The sequence below is a fragment of the Tiliqua scincoides genome, chromosome 8 (assembly GCF_035046505.1).
Source record: "Tiliqua scincoides isolate rTilSci1 chromosome 8, rTilSci1.hap2, whole genome shotgun sequence".
Lineage (NCBI taxonomy): Eukaryota > Metazoa > Chordata > Lepidosauria > Squamata > Scincidae > Tiliqua > Tiliqua scincoides.
The window spans coordinates 56,886,806-56,910,049 of record NC_089828.1 but is presented as its reverse complement, the minus strand read 5'-3'; the positions used below and the strand labels follow the sequence as shown (position 1 = coordinate 56,910,049).

The 23,244-nt window shown below is 48.6% G+C and overlaps 1 protein-coding gene across 1 annotated transcript in view; it reads right to left on the bottom strand.

Annotated features, from left to right (window-relative positions):
• Positions 1-22,879, bottom strand: part of ATP2A3 (ATPase sarcoplasmic/endoplasmic reticulum Ca2+ transporting 3) — a 104,491-nt gene extending 81,612 nt beyond the window's left edge. The window contains exon 1 of the mRNA XM_066635004.1: positions 22,528-22,879. Within this exon, the coding sequence (XP_066491101.1) occupies positions 22,528-22,645 (118 nt within the window). The 5' untranslated portion in view covers positions 22,646-22,879. The remainder of the gene's footprint in view (positions 1-22,527) is intronic.
• Between the last annotated feature and the right edge of the window lie 365 nt (positions 22,880-23,244).

Below are 23,244 nucleotides of genomic sequence, written 5' to 3'. Positions count from 1 at the left end.
GGCACATTGCCTGCATCTTCCACATCCCACTGTTTGAAGCAGGATGCTAGGTTAGTTGGCCCTTTGGTCTGTTCCAGGAGGGGTGTTTTATAAATAAACAATAAAACATAGGATTCTATACATTCTGATAAGCTCATCATGGCTTTTATCCATGTTTCCCCCCCCCCTCTCTCTCTCTCTCACACACACACACACTTTCCACCACCACTGAGGGAGGGAACTCAATGTGTTGAACGGCAGAGGAAAGGTCAGCAAATTTCAACAGGAGTTTAGGGAAAGGATTCCTGATGGTGACTGTTGCCAAGGAATGGATGGAAAACACTAACTGACAAATATTGAGGTTTAAGGAACTATGTACTTAGCACTTCAGTTTAACTTATTTTTGGCTGCCTGTGTGTTTGTGGGATTTATTCATTTGCTGCCATCATGTCCCTCCAGCCCTCTTGGGAACTCAGGGTAGTGTCCAAAAAGGCCCCAGGCAGCCTCCCATCCAGGCACAGACCATCCCCAGATCCAAAAAGTAGCTCAGTCATGTTCCTTCCAAACAGATTCCAGCACGACAAGCACTTCTGCTGCCATGGAAGCAACTGGTGAGAGCTGGTGCAACACACTGGCTAAGAGACTGAGGGCACAATCCTAACCAGGTCTAATCAGAAGTAAGTCTTATTTTGTTCAATGGGGCTTACTCTCAGGAAAGTGTGGTTAGGATTGCAGCCTGAGCTGCAAATCAGGACCACTTCCAAGTCTCGCCTCCCCTGGAATCTCACTCATTGGCCTTAGGCAAGCCCTTCCCTCTCTGCGTTAGTCTTCCCCACCTGCAATATGGGGATAATTAAATGGACTTGTCTTAGTTGTAAGGAAAAATTTCAAGATAATTCCTGCATGCTCAAAAAACACTAAACAAATGCAGAGCATGATTTAAAATGGCAAGGTGGGGGCCTGTCTCAGTTCTCACATCCCCCCCCCCCAATCTCACACATTTTGGCTGAAAGTTCTCATTAGAGAAGTTTAGATTAAGAAGACAGAAGTGCTAGACTTGGAGACTGAGGTTCAAATCTCACCAAGCCATGAAGTTAACTAAAGGGACCCCCACTTTTTCAGTGTTACCCACCTTATAGCGTTGTTGGGAGAATAAAAAGGAGAGAGTAGGAAAGAAAGGCAGGAATGACTACCTCTGATAATGCACTATTCTTGTACTTGCATACTCTTCTACTTCCCACCCCACATGAAGAGCTTGTGGTCCCATGAAACACATACAGGTCAGAAGCATCACAGCACAGGAATAGTTTTTCATCAGCTCATCTAACATTTGCATGAACAAAGCCTTGATGGAGGCAGGTCCGAAATAGGGTGGGGGTGGGGACCTTCTGCAAGAGGTCCATGTCTTTAAGATGAGCCCCTACTCAAGAAGAAACACCCAGGACAGGTACATAAGTACAGCTGCACTTCAGATGACATCTGCTTGGAGCTAGCCAAGGTCCTGCAGAACCAGTCTGCCTTGACTTGCAGGTATATTGCCTCTGCACCTGGAAGTTCCATTCCCAGCCTATCAGTGGCTAATGAGGGCAATAGCCATGCTGGCTCAGCATGCAATTCAGCCACTTCTATGGACTGCACTTTCCGTGCAGCCCAGCATCCTGTTTCCAATCGCGGTCACGCCGCTGCTTTGCTGAAGCTTACACGGAGGGTATGAAGGTAACAGCCCTCCCCTGTTTGCCTTTTTAGCAACCAATATTCAGAGTCACACTGCCCCTGAATGTTGAGGTTCCATTTAGCTATTGTGGGTAACACACACACACACACACACTCTCGAATAATAACGATTACTGAAGGTTGCCAATACAATACTATGGGGAATAGTTCCATTTTATTATTATTGTTGTTCCTTAGTGGCAGACAGCACACAAGCACCTCCCCGGTTCATGCAAGTAAGTCAAGTTGTGGTATAGGAACTTCCTGGTGCAGATATTATCAAAAAACAAAACGAACCCAAAAAAAACCCTTGCATTTTCCTGTACAGCAGAGGGGAGATGGAGGAGGGCAGGGCATCTCCGCAACGCATTCTGGGAACAGGAAAGAACTCTGTTCCTTGATAAGCACTTACAAATTGGCGAGCAAAGCCGACAAGCTTGTCCTTTTATTTTTATTCCCCCCCCCATCATTTTTCCATTTTGTAACCTCCCAAGGTCAACAAAGGGACTAAAATAAGGAAAATGTGGTGAGGGAGTGGAACAAAACACACATACACCGAACAGATCTGCTGTTGTAGCGTCTCTCAGGAAGGCTGCAGAGCCCTTATAAAGTGGCAAATATCAACATGAGCACACAGGGGCTGGCCCAACCCAGGAGACAGGGCGGACCGCTGCCTAAGGCACCAGACTTCAAGGAAGTCCTAAGAGGGAACGACACCGCCCCCCCTTTGATCTCACTGGCACATACTTTGCCTCGCATGCAAACGTGGCCCTTAGGACAACAGTGCAACCAAGCTAATTCAGGGCCTAAACCTACAAGGGAAAGTTAAAGCTTTGGGGGCTTTTTACTTTAGGGGAGGAGGCATCTGGGCAGGAAACATGTTCAAGGCTCATAAAGTTTGCATGGTGTGGGGTGAGAGAGAGGTTTTCTGGTGAAGTGCTCTGTGAGGCTACAACTCTATATACTTTTGAAGAGAGGATTGGGAGTAAGCCCTATTGAATAAAATGTAGATCAAGTAAATCATGCCTGGGCGGGGACATGACTGAGACATTAAAAATTATGCAGGAGATGCATAGAGTGGATAAAGGGAAGTTCTTTTCCTTCTCACACAACACCAGAAGCAGGGGACATGCCCTCAAATGGAGTGTTGGCAGAGTTAGGGCAGACAAGAGAAAATATTTCTTTATCCAGCGTGTAATTAATCTGTGGAACTCCTTGCCACAGGATGTGGTGATGGCGTCTCACCTAGATGTCTTTAAAAGGGGTTCAGACAAGTTTCTGGAGGAAAAATCCATTACGGGGTACAAGCCATGATGTGTATGCGCAACCTCCTGATTTTAGAAATGGGCTATGTCAGAAGGCCAGATGCAAGGGAGGGCACCAAGATGCAGGTCTCTTGTGTGCTCTCCAGGGCATCTGGTGGGCCACTGTGAGACACAGGAAGCTGATGGGCCTTTGGCCTATCCAGGGGGAGCTCTTCTTATGTTAGACAAGATTGACCTAAATTGATCAAGGTCTGACTTCACTGGTAAGTTATAGGGCAGTTTCCTATGTCCCTCCTCCCATGGGGAGAAAGACAGAAAGCCCTTGCTCCTCTCTCTCTCTCACACACACACACACACACACACTTTGCCGTCATACCAACATTTTCAAAACCTACCAAAATGGTAGGTTGTGGAATGGGATTTGCATCAGACCACACCTGCTGCTCCCTGCCTATACAAAACTGATAGATAGAAATCAAGTACTCACTGTACTAGGGGCCATTACATTCCCCACCCTCCAGAAAAGAAAGGAAGGGTGGCAACCTCTCTCTTTAATCCTTCATTGTTTCTCCTCCAGTCATACCAGATCAGAGAAACATATTTTTTGTAATGTACACAGGAACCACAAGCTTGCAACATCACATACAGCTACCACCAACCCCTCGTTATCTATTTTTTAAATTTTGCAAAGAGACTTGGCACACTTTCACAACAGATGCAAAAAGGGGGCTTACATCTCCAGAACATGCACACCGACATCATTCATGCAGAGGCCCAGCATGGCAGCAATGGTGTCCTTAGAAGGGGTGAAAAGTTTTGTAGGGAGCCTCACCGCAGTGTGCAAGCTAGAACTAGGCGACCTCCGAATGCCAGATGCACCAGGATGCAGGTCTTTTGTTGTCTGTGTGCTCCCCGAGGCATCTGGTGGGCCAGTGTGAGATACAGGAAGCTGGACTAGATGGGCCTTTGACCTGATCCAGCAGGCGGTAGGAGCAAAATAGGCAAAGTTTTGCTCCCACTGCTCAGAGCTCCTTGCAAAACTTAGGGCTTTGCACCCCGTCTAGCTATGCCACTGCACGGCAGAACTATTTGGATGTTGAACTAGGAATGGGAGACTAGAGTTAAAATCCCTACTCAGCTGTGAAATTCACTGAGAGATCTTGGGCCAGACACTGTCCTTCAGCATAGTCTTCCTCACAGAGTTTTTTACATATGGTTCTCTCCCTCCCCCCCATTCACAGGCCACCCTAAGCTCCTTGGAGGAAGTAGTTTGTTGCTAATCAAGCTATAATTCATATTCATCATTCTGAATGAAATAAAATCTTCCTGAATACTAGATCCTGCGGCACCCAGTGAATGAATGCCTCGTAGTATATACAGGACAGATGCAGGCAGCATTCTCTCTCTCTCTCTCTCTCTCTCTCTCACACACACACACACACACACACACACACACACACACACACACAACACAAGAGAAGAATGCAGCTTAGAGGGCTTTAAGAATCAGCCACTGGACTCCACAGCTCTGCCTCCAAAGAACCTGGAGGTCTCCAAGGCAGGACCCAATGGCTGCAGGTACTTCCTAGGTATATGAACTATGAAGACAGAGGGCGGGGGTTCCTATTTCTCAGCGCTTGCGGCTAACAGCCGTTGCTAGATCGAGCCTCCCTAGAGCCGTCTAATCTCTTGTGTGCGAAGGCACCCAATGGAACAGGAAGGAAAGGGTCAGTTCTTTCACCGTGATGAAAGCTGCCACGCTCTTGTTCTGCAAATTAGCCAGCTCTGAAAGTCACTTCGAGTCAAGGTCCAGGGAGAGGAGAGGAGAAAAATTCCCTGTTATCCTCGCACCATGAACCCACCGGCTCGAGATGCAGGCCCTTCAGGGCAACCGGCAATCGCGTTGCATGCCTGGCCTGAGTGCCGTTCACACGGCTGGGTGCAGCACATAACTGAAAACCTCAAAGAGCATGGTTTGTAGGGACAGTCCAAGATCTTCAGGCACACCTGAGGCAGATGCCAAGAGTCACCCACCTGCCCTCACCGCACCTTCCCACCTGCCCACAACATTCCTTGGATTTGGAGGTTGGGGGGGTTGAGCGCAAGAGAGGATGGGGTGAGCCCTATTAGCCCCACCCCACCTATTAGCCCCTCCCCATTTCTTTGGTTCTAGCCCTTCCTCCTTTTCAAACTCTGCAGTAGGCAGGTGGGTGGTCCACTGCTATGCCCCCCTACATTAATTTAAAATCTGAAAACAAAACTTCATTTTGTTTCCGGAGGGAGTTGACCCTGACCACTGGAGCCCATGCCCTGACCATTGGCGCCCATGCTGTCAACCAGACTCCATGTCTTGTCGACAAGCTGCTCTTGGGGGGCACTAACACAATAATAAATCTTAGGTCCACAACAAGAAGAGACCCCCAAATGGTTTACACAGCAAACGGAATGGGAAGAGGGCTCCCCATCTGAAAAGGAACACAAGGGAGACAACAGGAAACTGCCACCAGGAGGGATGCGGTAATGGAACCAGGCCAATCCATGGAGAATATAGCAGTCATGACAACTACGTGTCACATGTCCAAGTTTAGCAGTAGCATCTCTTCGAACCCCAGTTGCAGGGAATTATGATGGGAGAGGGCCTGCTGTCATCTCCTGTGGGTGGGCTTCCCAGAGGCAGCTGGCAGCTGCTGTGGGGGAAACAGGATGCTGGGTTGGATGGGCCCCCTGGGGCCTGATCCAGCATGGCTTGTTAAAAATGCTCCGAGTCAGGGCGTTGCTCTAGTTCAGCAATTTTTATCTGGCGCACCACGGCACACTGGTGTGCCATGAAAGGTGCTGTGGGAGTTTGGAGTACAATGGTTGAAAATCACTGAAAAACGCTTTTGGGTTCCGCGGCTCTGTTTTTAGGGCAACTGTTTTCTGTCCTTCCTCTGCCGACAGACTATCCTGGAAGCAGGAAGTGACAACACAAGAGGCATAGAGAAGACCACAGAGGTCAATGTGCCTTGAGAAGAAAAACATTGACAATGGTTGGTTTGGCCAACCCAATATTGCCAACGCTTGACTAGCAGTGGTTCTCGGGGTCTCCCCTATTACTGACCAGACCACCTATCAACACAGCTGAAAAAGGACTGATCACAGTACAGATCCTTGGATATGGGGGCATGACGCCAACCGCACTGATGAAGTTCCCTTCCATGAATGTGTCCAGTGCCACTCAAATAACAGCCCTGCTGGACAGGACCAGATGCTCACCTTGCCTGGCATCCTGCTTACCAACTGTGTCCAACCAGATGTTGCCAGGGAGTCCATAAGGAGGCAATGGGGAGAGAAGGGTCTGCTCCTTGTTGACCCCATTACCTGTCAGTCAGAAGTACATGACGCCTGCACACAGAGGCTCCATTTAGCAATCAAGGCTAGTGTCTTTGGAGAGATCTACCCCACCCCACAAACCACCCCAAATTTGTGCCATTTGGATTTTTACTAGTTTAAAATGGGTGCAGCAGATGCCGTACTTGTAGCTGCTGTTTAAGAGGTGGAAAGCTCCTTTTCTTGGCTAGGAGATGCAAAGAGCCAGAAGTCACCCCCAGGTCACTTTTCCTGCCACACAGTTACTGGAGGCAACCCAGCTGTCAAGCCACAAGGGAGGGCGTGACTAGCCTCCTGGGCACAATCCGAGCAGCAAGAGTCACACCTCCTTTCTTTTGAGGACAGAGCAGAAGAGTCACACCCAGACTCCTCACCCTGAAAGCACCCAAGGCAAAGATTTTGGGCTGCTCTTTCCCACTTGGTTGGACAAATAATGCTCAACGCATCAATGATAAAAGAGGCCTCCAGGGCCTGCCTCCCAGATGAATCAAAGAATATCTCCCCTAATTGGCAGGATAGTACAGTGGTCAGACAGCTAGACAGTGGAATAGAGAAAGCCAGTTTCAAATTGCTGCTCAAACTGGGTGAACTTGAGCCAGTTGTTCTTTCTCAGCCTGACCTACATTACAGGGGTGTTTGGGGGATAAAACCCGCTGTAAAAAAACAAAACAAAAAACAAAACAAAACTCAGGGCTCCTGAACCCATGAAACAGAGTTGCAGCCTGATGCATTCTTCTATGTAATTATGAAAGAGACAGAAGTGTCACCCTTCCAGGCATCTGTTTAATGCCCTCAAGCCATGTGCAGAAAACCCTCCACACCCCACCATGGGAGGATTGCACCAATTGAACCATTATCTGGTGCAAGCAAGTGCAGAGGAGATTGTTATCTTAACCGAAGACAGCTGGGCCTCACCCCAAGAGCTCTGCCGTGACAACCTGCAGCCCGTTTCCTGGACGGGCTCTGCTGAAGGATGTTAAAAAAGAAAGCTTCCAGTTCTAAGTCAAGAATCGGCATAGGAATATAACATCAATGCCAAGGCCAAGACAATCGGCACCCCCATCTGCAGACAACAATGCGGGAAAGCATGACCACTTTCAAAAGCTTTTGGGGAGGATTGGGGGACTTCCTGATTAGCAATGGTCAGGGCTGTCAAGGCAAGGCAAGTCACCAGGGTGGTTAATCTGGGGGAGAAGATCTGGGCTACAATTCTATCCACACTTCCTGGGAGTAAGCCCCATTGACTATAATGGGACTTACTTCTGAGTAGACATGCACAGGCTGCTCCCAACACCAGTGGTTTTCAATGTTTTTCTTCTCACTGATCTTTATGGTCACCTCTACAGTCTTTGCCTCTTGCAATGTCACTTCCGGATTGCGGGAAACCCTTCCAAGTTCTGTGGCTGCCTCAAGGGCAACTGTCTGCTGTAACAAATTGTCTGTTCCTCTTCTTTCACTAGCAGTGCCCTACAGTTGCCCTAGAAAAAGATTTGCAGATCTTTTCAGTGATTTTCAACTGCTTGTGCGCCAAACTCCCGCGGTGCACCTGTGGATCTTTCGCAACACACCAATATGCCATGGCACAAGAGCTGAAAATTGTTGCCTTACATCACCATCTCTGCTGCAGTCAGCAACACCACAGGGCTGCTGGCATTCCTGTAGCCAGCCCAGTTCTACAGGAGGCACTACTTGAGCCGAACTCTATGAGCAGAAACATCTCCATTTTCTCCCCACCTCCGTGCGCCAACTGCAGTGATGAGGCAGAGGGAGCATGGAACTGCTGCAAGACCTCTTTTTGTTTCCAGCATCAGCACAGATGAGCCAATGTGGTCTAATGCATAAAATGTCAGATTGCGACCAGAGAGAACTGGGTTCGAATCCCAACTCTGCCATGGAACTCCCCAAGTGACCAAATCGCCTTCTGTCCACCTAACCTACCTCGCAGGCTTGTTGTGAAAAGTAAATGGAGGAGGGAAAGAAATGTAAACACCCTGAGCTCCTAGAAGGGAGGGTGTGGATCTGAGTAACACAATCCTCAGAAAGCTGAACGGTGTGTCCCCTCCCACAATCCACAGGCATTCCAGACTCTGCAGGGCTTACATGGCTGTCCCCTCCTGCAATGACCGCAGCCTTGCAAATTCACCTTTTTGCATGTCACCACAGAGCAAGCAAACAAAGCCACCCCAAACAGCTTGTGCCTTGGTATTTGTTTCCATTTCGCCTTTCCCCACCCCTTCTCAGCTGTGTTCAAAAGATGGATATAAAAAGCTTTGAAAGGCCAGGAAACAGCCAGGTCCGAAACACAAGCAAACTAATCTCAGGGACAGGAACCGAGGGACTCTGAGTTGCAAACCAGGAGCACCCACGATTGCCTGAAAAACGGATTTCCTCTCCCTAAGTCACACCTCCGTCCCTGACTGCAGAGCAGTCAAAACGCAATCTCTGCTAACCAGGCAGGCAACAACTAAGACACAATGCAAGTGGCAATTCTGACCCTGGAGAATTTTGCTTTTTTAAAAAAGGAAGACCAGGGAAGGGTAGAAAATATCAATTTTCCAGGAACCTAATCTGAACCCTGCCTCCTGCAAAAAAAACATTGCATTGTGCCAGCACACACAAGAACAGCAAGCTAAAAAGAGAAGCAATTAAAAACAAAAGTGACCGTAACATTCTTTATGAAATGGCTGCAAGATCTGCAGAGGACCTTATAAGCAGGGTCCCACCACGTTCAATAGGACTCACTCCCATTGTGCAAACGTGCAGGGGATGTTTCACTGTGTTCAGTGCAGTGGTGTAGCTAAAGCGGGGGTACAGCACTAAGTTTTGGAGGGAGCCTCACTGCAGCATGCAATCAGCCCCTCCCCTTTGGAGTCTCTGTTTGGCTCCCACCACCCAGAATGACTTGGAAAGGGAGGGGCTGCTTGCACGCCGTGGTGAGGCTCCCTGCAAAACTTAGTGCTTTGCCCCCCCTCTAGCTACGCCACTGGTACAGTGGGTCATTTAGCCACTAAGCTGAAAGACCAACTTCATGGTGCAACAGGCACTTTTCAAGTGCATCTTAAAAGTGAGCATAAGGGACATGAAAAAAAATTGAAGTTTAATGAGGATTTTTTTTTTATCATTAAGGCAAACTGTCAGCCTTCCTCAACCCCCTCCCACAAGCTACACTGATCATTGTTCAAAGGAAAATTAAAGAAGCTGTGAGAATGTCTTTTTTTGCCTACCACCTGGGAAATAACTGGCCTCTTTCCATTTTGACTCCAGCAGTTTCTCTAGACAAGAAGTCATTTTATTATTTTTAATAAAGATCTTAATTCTATGGAAGAATTCATCTCACCCCCAAATATATCATGGTGAACTCGCACAACTCCAGAACCACAGAGATCATATATTCATCATTGCTTTTATATAGTTTTGTTTGATCCACTGTAGACACCAAATGGCTTTGAGAATTAAAAATCCTTCAAGAAAAACGAGAAGCCTCATCACCCCAAAGAATGACTGGACATAGACCCTGGGAGTTCTCCCACAATCATCAGCCACAATCTTCCCATGGATCCAATGCCAAGTTTGTTGAATGTAATCAAACTTAATCTCGTTTTGGAAGCAAATGCTCGATTATGAATCTGTTAATGGCAGCCCTGATAAGCTGGGCTGAGAAAAGGAAAAATTCTAAGCCCCCCCTTGGTACAAGAATGGCTTTTGGATCCACTCCCTCCCCAGAGAGTCTCCAGAAGTTGAAACTTGGGGCCAAGTTACACATTACTCTCCATGTGGCCAGTTAGTGTTTTTAAATAGTAGCTGGGGTGGCGTGCAAAACAGATCAGAAACATGGCACAAGGTATTGGAGACTTTAGGGCTTTGCATGTCCTGTCCCCCCACACACACCCCCATTTTAAAAAGAAAAAAGTTCCAATTTTCTTTCATTTGAAGCTTCCCCCTCCTTAAAATAGCTGGTGGGGGGGCACAATCAGGTGTGAAACTGTGGCAGGGCAAAGTAAAGCCTGACAACTTTTCACCACCACCATAGCTCTGCTCCCTTAAACAGATCCCCCCAAGTTGCTTTCTCTTTATTCTTGTAAAACAACATGCGCTAGGCCATTAGGGAATTTAGGGTATTGTGCAATTCGACTCAGAGTGCAAGGGTGGCTTACCGATACACATGGCAAAAGGCAATGTTCATGTCACTACATCACAATTCTTTTGGTATGGTGTTTCACCAACGTCTTGGAGTGTGAGAGTGCATTGATAAAACACTACACAAAAATAATTTTGATTCAACTACACGCATGCCAAGGATTGGAGGAGGCATTTTGCAGAGTTTATCAATGAAAAGCCGTACCTGACAAGCCTCCTGTCCAAAATTGAACAAATAAAAAAATGAAACTATGGGAAAATTTCTAGGACTGCTAGAAAGTTTCAACTGCTTTGTGTACAGTAGGTTCCAGATTCAATCTCTGGCAAGGTCTCTAATTCAGGTAGAGAAAGACCCTCGACCAGAACCCTACAGAGCCGCTGCAAGTCAGTGTCAACAATACTGAACATTTAGATAAACCAGTCACCTGACTCAGTAGAAGGGCCACTTCCTTGGAAACAAGACCAAGCAATTCAGAAATCTAAAATCCAGGGAGAAATTTGAAGGAGGAGACTTTCCAAAGCATCTTGACACTTACAGGTCTCAAACACTAACCGCAAACTCCTGGAGATGACCAGCCACCATCCATCACACCTCTGGCAGGGAGAGATAGACCCAACCCCCTGTCACCCTACTGACTTTTAAGGCCCTTAACAGTTTGAGTCCAGACTATCTGAAGGACTGCCTTCTCCTGCACATTCTGGTCTACCCTCTTAGGTCATCAGAGAGGGCTCAACAAGTGCCACCTCCATCCCAAGTTAGAGGGATGGCAGTGGAAGCAAAAGCCTTCCTCTGTAGTGGCACCACAATCATGGAATTCCCTACTGGGGGAATTAACTCCTCCCTCCCTTGTGGATTTTCAGCAAAGGCTCAAAACCCTTCATCTGGGTCAGGGGTGTCCAAAGTTTTTGGCAGGAGGGCCACATCATCTCTCTGATACTGTGTCGGGGGCCGAGGGGGGGGGAAATAATTAGTTTACATTTAATCAACAATCAATCAACAGTATTTATATACCGCTTTTCAACTAAAAGTTCACAAAGCGGTTTACAGGGAAAAATCAAATAACTAAATGGCTCCCTGACCCAAAAGGGCTCACAATCTAAAAAGATGCAAATGAATACCAGCAGACAGCCACTAGAACAGACAGTGCTGGGGTGAGGTGGGCCAGTTACTCTCCCCCTGCTAAAAAAAGGAGCACCCACTTGAAAAAGTGCCTCTTACCCAATTAGCAGGGGCAGTTTACATTTAAAATTTGAATAAATTTGCATAAGTTTACATAAATGAATATATTAAAGATGAACTTATATGAATGAATGAAGGTCTTGCAATAGCTCAAGGGCTATAAGAGGCCTTGCACAAAGCAAGGCTGGCCTTTCCTTTGCTGCCTCTGCTGCATCACAGACATGAAACAACAAGCAATGGAGGGAGCCCTCATCCCACAGCTCACGCAAGAGGTCAAACAGTCGCTCTCACGCTGAGAGCAGTTGCGTCGGGCCAGTGCGGGCTCCAACTAATCTCTGGAGGGCCAGAGGCTCATTGGAGACTGGGGGCTCCCTGAGGGCCGCATTGAGAAGCCTCGAGGGCTGCATGTGGCCCCAGGGCCGGGGTTTGGGCACCCCTGATCTGGGTGATGGGTTGATGCCTTCCCTCTGTAGTAACATTTAGGTTCTGCTGCCTCTTTGTGGACCAAATAAGTTCCCCCCCCAATGGTTTTGTCATTTTTATTTATTTTACTTATTGGTTTTATACATTATACTTTCCATCGTAGAGCTTTGTAAGCTGCTTTGGACATTTGCTTTGACATGGGAAAGGCGGAATATAAAACTTTTAAATAAATACTGCAGTGCAGGCCAAATAATTCCCCTCTCCCCCCCCCCCATCTACTCAAAGTTCCACCATTTTGGGTCTCTGTAGATTCGGCAGCATCAGAACACATTCAGGTTCCTCCAGAGGGAAGGAATTGGGTTGGAAAGCAGAGAGGGAGGCAGGGAGCTGAATGTTTATGAATCAGACGATTTAAGTGTGTACATCGGGGGCTGGAAAGTGGGCGATGTACAGAAGAACAGAAAGCTGAGTCGAATGAGTCAGGAAGTGGGGGGGGAGAATGTTGTGTTTTTTCTTCTTTTACTGGCATCTCAGGAAGCTCAGGATTTCAGGAGAAACGACGGCTTACCGCGATTATTACTACCGCCACGACTGTACAGGATTTGCGTGAGCTACTGCTAGTTGCTAACCTCTTGGTGGGGGAAGCAGAGTTCAAACAATTGCCTAGTAACCTGCTTAATAGGCACTTAATAGCTTCAGAACCAAGCTGCTTAGGGTGAACAGGGCAAGAAGACGGCAGCCAGGTTGAGAAGATGTTAGCAAAAAGAGAGTGACAGACAGCAGGCACTGGTTTAGCCCTCCAAACAAAACAGCCAGGACTTCTGTCTAGATCACTACTTAAAAATCCAGTTCATCCAATCAGATTCATCCAATCCAATTCGTTCCCTGTCTGATGCACGCCCTGCCAAGTGCACAGAGAGGGAAGATTCAGACATTCAAGGAATAACCAACACTTCTCACTAACATAGCTTTCTTCCAAACCACTGTTTTTATTATAGTGTCATCAAGTGATTTTCAACCAGTGGCCTGTGGCACATTGGTGCGCCATGAACGATCTGCAGGTGTGCCACAGGAGTTTAAGGGAGTGCCATTTATTAATAGGGACATCAGGGGATGCGAGCCCCCACCCTAGCAGCATGGCATGCCTTGTCAATTGTAAAAAAAAAAAAAACCGATGGTGCATCAGGTCAATTTTAGCGCCTTGTCAAGCGTGAGATGGAAAATCGCTGGTGCGATCCTTACAACGTCTCTGCAAAGTAGGCCCAGATTCTACCGCTAGGGCAGACCAAGAAGGCCGAAAGAGAGACAAGAAGTCAAAGAACCTTCTAGAGAATCTGAAGACAAGTTGCAATTGGAACAGGAGAGTTCCAGGCTTCACTGCTAGACACAGCTTCATTTCTTAACACCAGAGAGGATGTCCAAAGATCCCTCTTCAGCTTATGGAACGATATTGTTTACATGTTTTAAATAGCCCTGCACATCCCAAGATTCAGGGTTACAACAATAATGTGATTCTGTTTGCCCCATTGCATTAACACAGATGACACCCCCCCCCCCCAAGCAGCAGGTGAGCAAATCACTCCACGCAGTGGGGAGCAAAGAGGCAAAGTCTTAGCACCGTTTCTAGTGTGAACAAGTCTCCTCGCCTGTACTTATTTTTAAGTGAGAAGTAACAGCAGAGGCTAAGATCAGAAGCAAAGGGGAGAGGGTTGCTTGATCCTCTTGGGGTCACTTTCCCCAGCTAAGATTCCCTCCTCACACACCTACTTCTGCTCCTGATCAAAGCCTTCAGTGCTGCCTTTCAAAGCAGTCTGGGTCTTCATCTCTTTCACTTGAGGGGACTGTGGTTTTGAGCGCATGTTATGGGGGAGGGGAGGCTAAGCAGCTCCCCCCTCCCAACATTGCCTGTTCCCAACATCACTTCAGTTCCCAAAGCCAGGTTCTTGGTTGGTTTTCAGAGACTGCACATTGCCCTATTCGGCCAGTGGTTCTCAAACTTTTTGACTGGCGGCTCCCTTGACCTACTGGGCCACAGGCTGCAGCTCCCCATTACGGCTACAATCCTGACCGTTGTATAGGGTTGCAGGTTTTTGCAAGGGTTCCACGGCTCCCCTGGCTGGTTTCTGTGGCTCCCCAGGGAGCCGGGGCTCTCACAGCTTGGGAACCACTGAGCTTGGCCCTTTATGTCATCAGAACCACTGGGCGCCAAGATTGTTCCTGCACACGACAAAAAAGGAAAAGCAGGGGAGGATCTGGAAAGACCACAAACCAATTTGTTAAGAGCCATTTAGCCCCTTGCAGCAGATTTTACAGATCAAACTGTTCTGCAGCTTAGCGGGCAGTTAGAAAATAAGGCAGTGTGGAGAAAGCAAGAACACTTACGCAACCACAGCATTTTCTTCCTAGCAACCATTTGTCACTTTAGAAAGGGGGACACACGTATATTTCTATATTGTAGGTGCAGCTGCCAACTCACTACAGATCCTTAAAGCAAAGCAGCCAGCATCTAGTCTCGATAACAAGGAACCAGGCTGGCAAAAAGGCACTCTCTTGGTCAACAGCGGCAGATGAGGATTGCTTAGAAGCAGCTATGCCCAGGGGGTCAGGAGGCTTTGGCTACACAGCCAAGCTTAGCTGCACAAGATGTAGTAGAGGAGAAAAGCTATTAAGAGTTGCAGTTCTTTCCTTCAGTTCTGTCCAGCAGACAGGTAAGAGGTGAGCTGTCCTTCTTTTGAAGTTATGCTGATAAGCTCTGAAGCACATCAGAGTGCAAGATGTAGATCCAGACCTGTATGGGTGCTCTCAGGGTTAGTTTATTCCAGCAGTACAAGACCTGAGGCAGGGGCTCTGGGTTTGAAATGCTCGTTTCTGGAGCTCCACGTTTTGGAGTTCCTGGAAGCCTGGCCTGAATCGGGCCCATGTTATGTGGGGCTGGAGGAGAGAGATGGTTATAAGTCATTATGCATCGTATGATGCCTGGTCAATGCCAGATTTAGGGCCCAATCCTATCCAATTTTCCAGTGCTGGTGCTGCTATATGCCTATGGGGTAGGTACTGCTTCCTGTGTTGGGGAAGCAGTCACAGAAGCCTCCTCAAAGCATGGGAACATTTATTCCCTTACCTCTGGTCTGCATTGCAGCTGCACCTGTTCTGGAAAGTTGGATAGGATTGGGCCCTTAGTCTTTAAGGGGAAAAAACTTGAGAGCCAGAGTGCCACCAACACCACCCTCCAAGTACACAGAGGAGACCCTCTTCACCACTAAGGGGTGTGATGATGGCCATTTCTTTTGAAGGTTTTAAAAGGGGGTTACGCAAATTAGCATAAGCGATTTGTCATGATGGCTAAGGCAGAGTCTCAGTTGCTGGCCAGGACCACTCAGGGGGTGGGGTGGGGAGGAAAGACACCATCTTAACTGGCAGACAGCAGGTTTGCTCAAGGTCACCCAGGAAACTTCATGGCCAAGCTGGAATTCAAGCCCAGGTTGGGAGAGTTAGAACAGACAAAAGAAAATATTTCTTTACTCAGCGTGTGGTTGGTCTGTGGAACTCTTTGCCACAGGATGTGGTGATGGCGACTGGCCTGGACGCCTTTAAAAGGGAATTGGACAAGTTTCTGGAGGAAAAATCCATTACGGAGTACAAGCCATGATGTGTATGCGCAACCTCCTGATTTTAGAAATGGGCTATGTCAGAAGGCCAGATGCAAGGGAGGGCACCAGGATGCAGGTCTCTTGTTATCTGGTGTGCTCCTTGGGGCATTTGGTGGGCCACTGTGAGATACAGGAAGCTGGACTAGATGGGCCTATGGCCTGATCCAGTGGGGCTGTTCTTAACTACAATTCCCAGGAAGCCTTGCAGGTCTCTTGTTATCTGATGTGCTCCCTGGGGCATTTGGTGGGTCACTGTGAGATACAGGAAGCTGGACTAGATGGGCCTATGGCCTGTTCCAGTGGGACTGTTCTTATGTTCTAGGTCTCAGAGGACCAAGTTTCACCATGGCACTGCAGGGACAAAACTAATTTTTAAAATAGTCCCTCCGCAGGCAGAAAATTGTTTACTCACCAAAAAAAAAAAGTTGTCACTTGTTCCAAGTGCCATCAAAATTTCTGGATGATAACTGGGCTCTGTTGCTTTTACCCCATTTTTAATGCAATAAGTTGCCACAAAACTGGACCCTCTCCAAAGGTTTCGCACCATGAAGGAGTCTCATGAAATGCACCCAGGCAGCATCACAATTATGATGAGTCATGTCAGGTTAGCTCCATTTGGTTCCTGACAGCATTCCAGGATGCGGCGAGTGACAAAGCTTCTTTTAATTATAGAATTACAAATAAATGCCATTCCAAAAAACACTTTTAAAAAACCGTATTCCAATAATGTATCCACAAGCTCCTCTTTAACCATCAACCATTTCTCATTTGTGTAACTGAGATCAGATATTGCAAAAGTGATTTTCAAAAACGCAAGACTTTTTTTTTTTTTCCAAAAGCACCAAAAACAAGGATCAGATTAAGCCTAAATTCCTACCCTGGCGCTTTTCTAAAATGAATCAGAAAGCTGTACCAGCCATCAGTCAAAAGCAGGCTTGCTCATGAATAAACCTATTGAACTCTATAGATTGAACCTATAGATAGTTGGATGGCAATTCCAATGCTACTTACTACAGAGTAAGCCTCATTCAACCCAGGGGGTCCAGTCCCATGCATAAACATACTTTGGACTGCACTGTGACAATCCATAATATGAAGCATAAGTGTAATATTATTTAAGATTGAGCACTGGATTAAACCCTGATGATTCATAGCTTCTCAAAGTTATCTTCTCTGGACAATACCAGAAGTATCGGACAATACCCAAACAAGGATATTATACCCCTACTGACTGCATTCGGATCACAGAAGTTTGGACAATACCCAAACAAGGATATTATACCCCTACTGACTGCATTCGGATCACAACAGATTCAATACAGTGACAGTCTCCATTTGGATTTTAAAAACAAGCAGCACACTAGTCCTCAAGGCAGCATGATATCTCTAGGATCTCTGTAGCACAAGAGGCAATCCAAGAGGCCAGATTCTTCCAAGGATGGTTCATCTTTCCACTCATTCAAGCCTCCAGTTCAGCCCTCAAGCCTCTACGTAAGTCAGAGATTGGAGCAAGTCCAAGCAGAGGGTTCAAGATCTCTCAGTCCCCAAGGCAACACAACAGATGCTGTCGCCCCCTTAACTGGTGCTACACCAGCCATCACTCTTCCTCCCACTGCCTAGACTCAAAAAGGAAGAGGAAGTCTAGCGAAAAGGAGATGCTTTAAGACACCGATCTCCTTTCTTCCCTGCTTCCCCTCTTTTTGATCCACTCAACATTCATATAGCACCTTCTGATAATGCAAAGTGCATAATAGCCATTATCTTGATGTAAACAGTGCTGTCAAGTCAATATTATCCCCATATTGCAGATGGGGAAGACTGAGGCTGAGAGGGAGTGGTTTGCTGAAGGCCACCTAATGAGTCACAAGTCGAGGTTCAAAAGTGGCTGGGCAAACAATGCCAAACTCCCAACTGAAGCAACCTAATAGTTGGCCAGATCCGAGTTCAGGAGTTACCAAAGTCGAATGTAGGCACCTTTTGAAAAACAAAAGAAATTTCAGATTCTGAAACCGACAACATCAAAGTGGCAATTATAAAGAATTTTGCCATTAGCACAAAACTGTGCCTCCAATTCAGTTTTGAACACAAAGTAGACCTGCCACCACATCCCCTCCTCCATCCTTTTTAATATCTTCCAACGCACTCTTTTTGCTTTGGTTTCATCAGAGCTATTTGCATATGCAAATAGCGGTTGGGCCGACAGGACCTTCCCAACGAGCTTCTTAAAATTAGTCAAATATTGACTCAGGTGCGGTTGGGCACCCTCTCGGCGAGAAGTCCCACCCTTGTTTGCGTTTGGATAGCCAAATGTTCACACCACTCATGGAGTGCTCGAGACTCTCACCTCAGTCAGACTCCCAGGAACATTTGCCAACGTGGTGCTCATAGTACGTTCCGGCCACGGACCTGTCGCTATGCTCCAATTCCTACACATGAGAATATAAGGGCCTTATTGAATCAGGCCAGAGATCCACTTAGCACAGCATCCTCCTGTCAACAGCCAGGTGTTTCCAAGAGGCCACTAGTTGCCACTGATCCTCTGCACACCATATTTGGTGGCAGGCTGCTCTGGACCCAGCAGGTGCACATAGAGAAATAAGGTAGTGTAGTGGTTTGAGAGCTGGACTTGGAAGATCCAGTTTGAAATCCCTGCGCAGCCACAAAGTGTCCTGGATGACCTTGGGCCAGTCACTCTCTCTCAGCCTCACCTACTTTGCAGGGCTGTTGTGAAGATAAAAAGAGGGGAAGAACCACGTACACCACACTGAGGTCCTTGGAGGATTGGTAAGAAATGTGAAAAATAAATATAGCCACTATGAGTAGCCATTGATAGACTTCCTCAGTGAATTTGTCTCACTCCCCCTTTTAAAGCCATTTCAGCTCATGGCCATCACTGCAACTTGTAGTCACTAATTCCATCAATCCCTTGCATGTTCCATGAAGTCAATATGCAAAACCTCCCGGTACTGCTTCCTAAATTGCAAGTTTCTTCTGCCATGGTTGGACAATTGTTGCCAACAGGATTGAAGACCTGGGATGGGTGATGCAGCTTTGTAATGCCCAGGATGGCACCCACACCACTGCCAAAGCTTCTGGCTCTTCACAAAGCTGCAATGCCCATCTCCAATCCTGATGGCAACCCCTAAAAGTACCCAACTGGATGTCACTCGAAAAAGGGAACACACAAATGACACAGCCAGTGCTTCTGCTCTGGGCCCGATTCTACCATACGAGACCAGAAATTTGATCATGGGTCATGGTTTTAGCCAAGTGGTGGTCAAGCGTGCAACAACTTTGTGCATGCCACGGTTGGGATTCTCTGAAATGTGACTCACCAATGATTTACAATTGAACTTAACAGTCCATTTGAGCAATGTTCTGCTACCCAAACAATAAGAACAAAGCAGCAGCAATAAGAGAACACTAAAGGTGACAGGTCCAGTCACTCTCAGGGCGTAGTCTAAGAGGGCATGTGCCAACCACGCCCCTGAAGCTAAGCAGGTCTATGTCCGGTCTGCACCTGGATGGGAGACTGCCCAGAGAACCCCAGGGATGGTGCAGCTGCCTCACCAGGGAAGAAAGGCAGGCTGTCAGTGCAATAAGCAAACAAGCTGTTGTTCATGATGTACTTGGGCAAATGAGACCATGTCAGCCTTGCACTCAAGGCAGCACTAGTAAAGCAGTTCTAGGAAGAGCACCTGCCCATCTGGACACCACCATGGAAGAGTCTCCTACCTTTGGTGCCTTTGAAAGGCAGGGGCACCAGAGCAAAGCAGTTCTGTTTAGGAATGCCTCTTCTTGTAGGTTCCTCCAGGAAGAGGCATTCCTCCCATCTCTGGCCACAAGGGCTTGACAGTTAAAACCAGCACTCTGGATTGGATCAGAAAGATGGTTCATAAGCCTCTAAATTCAGGTTGAGAAATTCCGGTCCTAACAGGGTGGGAGGTGGTGACGAGGTGGTTTTGAAGTGGTTCTTTTCCCCCCAGAAGCCCCTTCCCAAAAGGATGTTTTGCCATGGTGTAGCACAATTCCCGGAGGCTTTTGGGAAACTAAATGGCAACCACCAAGAACAACACTCTTGCCGTCGGTAAAGCTCCTTTCTTCCTCCCCAGAGGAAAAAACAAAAAATGTCCCATGTATGCCTTCACACAAGTGCCAGAGCCTTCCAAAACTGTGGAGAGGGGCTGCTAATCAGAGCAGACAATGCTGGGTTAGAAGGACCGATGAGCCACATTTGTACAGAACAAATTCATTCAGAATTAAAGGCACAGTCTTGTTCCCGGCACCCTCCAGCACAGAAATAAAAAATCAAAAGTGGTTCTTAACCCAGATGTCAACAGCTTCTTCTCCTCTCCTGAAACCTCACACTCTAAATCAGCACCCGCTAGTCTTAAACTCTGCCAAAGTTCAGCACTCACTAGTCCACCTGCCTGTCTGCCCACCCACACACCTGTGTTCTCAACTGTGAACTGCAGATAGTCTAAAATGACAGGAAATGGTTCTACAGAAGCTTTCCTGGCTAATCCCCTGATAATCGCCACAGGTGAGCAGATCAAGTGGCCCAGTTATGTTCACAGGTGGAAGGTTTGGAAAGACCCCTGCCTCAGGTCTGCAGACCAGACTGGGCTAGAGAGGAGTCATCATCCATGCTTCAAACGCACGGTAAAGGAGTGACCATACCCCAGTGGTAGAACTCTTGCTTTGCATGCAGAAGGTACCCAGTTCAAACCCTGGCAGCATCTCCAGGAAGGGCTGAAAGAGACCTGTAAGCCTGAAACTCCAGGAAGCTCCTGCCCATCAGATTAGACAATACCAGGACAGAGAGGTCCACTGGTCCAACTTGATAGGGTTGTACAATGCTTGACTGACGGCGTCCTTTCCAACGAATCTCCTGCTCACCCCAAGTGCCTCCCACCAGATCCTCCATCACCAGGTATCCCAAACTACATCAGCCACCAAAACATGCCTCAACAATCCCCTGCCTTCAACCCCAGTTGTCCCCCCCTCCCCCCCAACTCTCAATACTCTCATGTATCCTGTTTGGTTTTTTCTGACATTTTCCTCCCACAGTTCCTTCAAGGATCAAGAGGTGGGACACACTTGATCTCCTCTCAGCAAGCCTTTAGTGATTGGATGGACAAAGATGGCAACTGGACCGGGGTCACCCAGTGAGCTTTGCAGAAATCTGAACTTAGTTGTGTAGTAATTTAAAAAAAAATAATAATAATAAAACATTCTTTAAAAAAAATTCTAACCTGCCAGGAACTGGACTTGGGCTTCCTGAGTTAAGGCCTCTCCCAAACCCAATCTAGTTTGAGAACTATATCCAATGGGTACGAATTGTAAGAGGGGAGAGTCTGGTTGGATATCATGATGAAATTCTTGAGGGTTAGGGCAGTTTGACAGTGGAACAGATAACCAAGGGAGGTGGTGGGTTCTCCCTCACTGGAGATGCTCCATGGAGGAGGATTCCCTGCTACAAGCAGGGGGTTGACTAGATGACCTTGTGGGTCCCTTCCAAGTCTATGCATACCCTGCCTGTTCTCCCTTTATACCCCCAAGATTGCTGTCCTCCCAATCCTATAGCCAAATAGCGCCTCCCCCCACCATTCCCCCAGCACACTCATCACTCCTTGCCCAGGTCATCGTCCCTCCCAAATCCCACTGCAACAGCCTCCTAACCATAACCAAATTTTGGCTTTTAAATGGCAGTCACTCCCTATTTCTCCATGACTAAGCAATGACAACCATTAAAAATGGAACCTCCATGGTCAGAGGCACTACACCTGTAAATACTTGGAAGCGGGACACACACCACAGGGGACAGGCATTGCCTGAAGCATGAAACTGATCCAGCTAGGAGTGGAACCCCCATGGACAGTGACAATGGACCTCCTCCAAGAAGCAACTTTTGTGCTGGGGGACAAACAAGGAAGAACTACTGACTCCTGTCCAGTTCGCCCGCTCTCTGGAAGCCTTGAGCTGACCGCTGTTGGAAACAGGAGGCTGGGCTGGAGACAGCAGAATTCTTCTGAGATGGGGATGCCAAAGTACCGCTGTCTTCTCTCCGATCCCCTCCCTCTCTTTTCTTAGGGTCAGTCCCAAATGGACCTTGTGCCAAGCCCCGCATCAAGCTGCCTCCAACGCATCAAAGACCACCCACCCAGCCAGCCAGGACAGACCCCCCCCCCCAAGTCCAGCAGTGGCTGTCCCACAGTGGCTTCATCCCCCCCCCACTATCGCCTTTGTGTTGTGGGGGGCCATGAGCACTACCTTAACTCCAGAGGCCAGGTCAACCAGGCGGGTAGACCTGGGCTCTCATTTAAACTTTGGTGTCCATGGCCAAGGCTTGTTGGACTGGCAAACTTGGGCTCCTACCTAGACTATGGAGCCCAGATCAACCAGTCAGGTAGACCAGGGCCCCCGTTCCGCTTCATCCAGGCAGGTAGACCTGGACTCCTAACCCCAGGTGAGTGTCCCTCCACGCTGGCAAGGCAGTTTTGGGGGGTCTTACACCCATAACCCCTCTTGGATCCGCCTCTGCCCCAGACCCGGACCCCACCTCTCTCCCTGCTCATCCCTCCACCCAGTGGCGTAGCTAGAGGGGGGCAAGGCGCTAAGTTTTGCAGGCGTTTGCTCCCCCCTCCCGGAATGGCTCCGACGGGGAGGGGGAGGTCCGCTTACACACCGCGGAGCGGCTCCCTACAAGACTTAGCGCTTTGCCCCCCCCAGCTACGCCACCGTCCCCAGCGCGGACATCGGGGCGGGGAGGGGGCGCCCCCAGTGTCCGTACCCCACCCCCAGGACTCACCGTTGGGTCCGTACTTCTCGCGGTTCCTCCGCACCTGCTCCGCGCTGAGCCCGCAGCTCTCCCGCACCGCGAAGCGCCGCAGCACCTCGTCGGCGGTCAGGCTGTGCGCGCCCTCCATGGCTCCAGCGCCTGCACGGCGTCTCTGCCCGGGGGTGGAGGACTGGGGGGTCCCCTGACTCCGCCTTGGGGGCGATGGAGCCCCGCGATCGCAGGCAGCGCCTCTCCGGAGCCTCCGCGCTGAGCGCACCACCTCGGCTGCTGCCGCTTCCTCCCCACCGCCTTCAAGGTGGGGTCCGCCTCTGCCTCGAGCGCTGCTGGCTTCCTCCTCCTCCTCCTCCTCCTGCCAGCGCCGGTGGGTCACTCACAGGCGCTCCTCCGCCCCAGCGCAGCGGCCACGGTGCCTGCCCAGGTCCCCCTTGGCTGCCTCCATCCTTCCTTCCTTCCTCCTTCCCCTGCCAAAGTTACTAAGTTGCAGCTGCTTCTGGTGTGGAGCCCAGCAGGGGAGGGGAGGGGGGTCAGCCCCGCCCACTGCTCCTCCTCCTGCTCCTCCTCTCTCACCCCCTTCTACGCTTGGCCTCCAGCAGGCGCGGGCAAGACTGGAACCCTGTCCCCAGTTCAGTCGGATCGCATCGCCCCTGCTGGATTCCCAGCAGCAAGACCAGCCTCGAACTCCTTCTCCCCCGCCTCGCTTCCCCATTCACAAGGTACCTGCCGCCT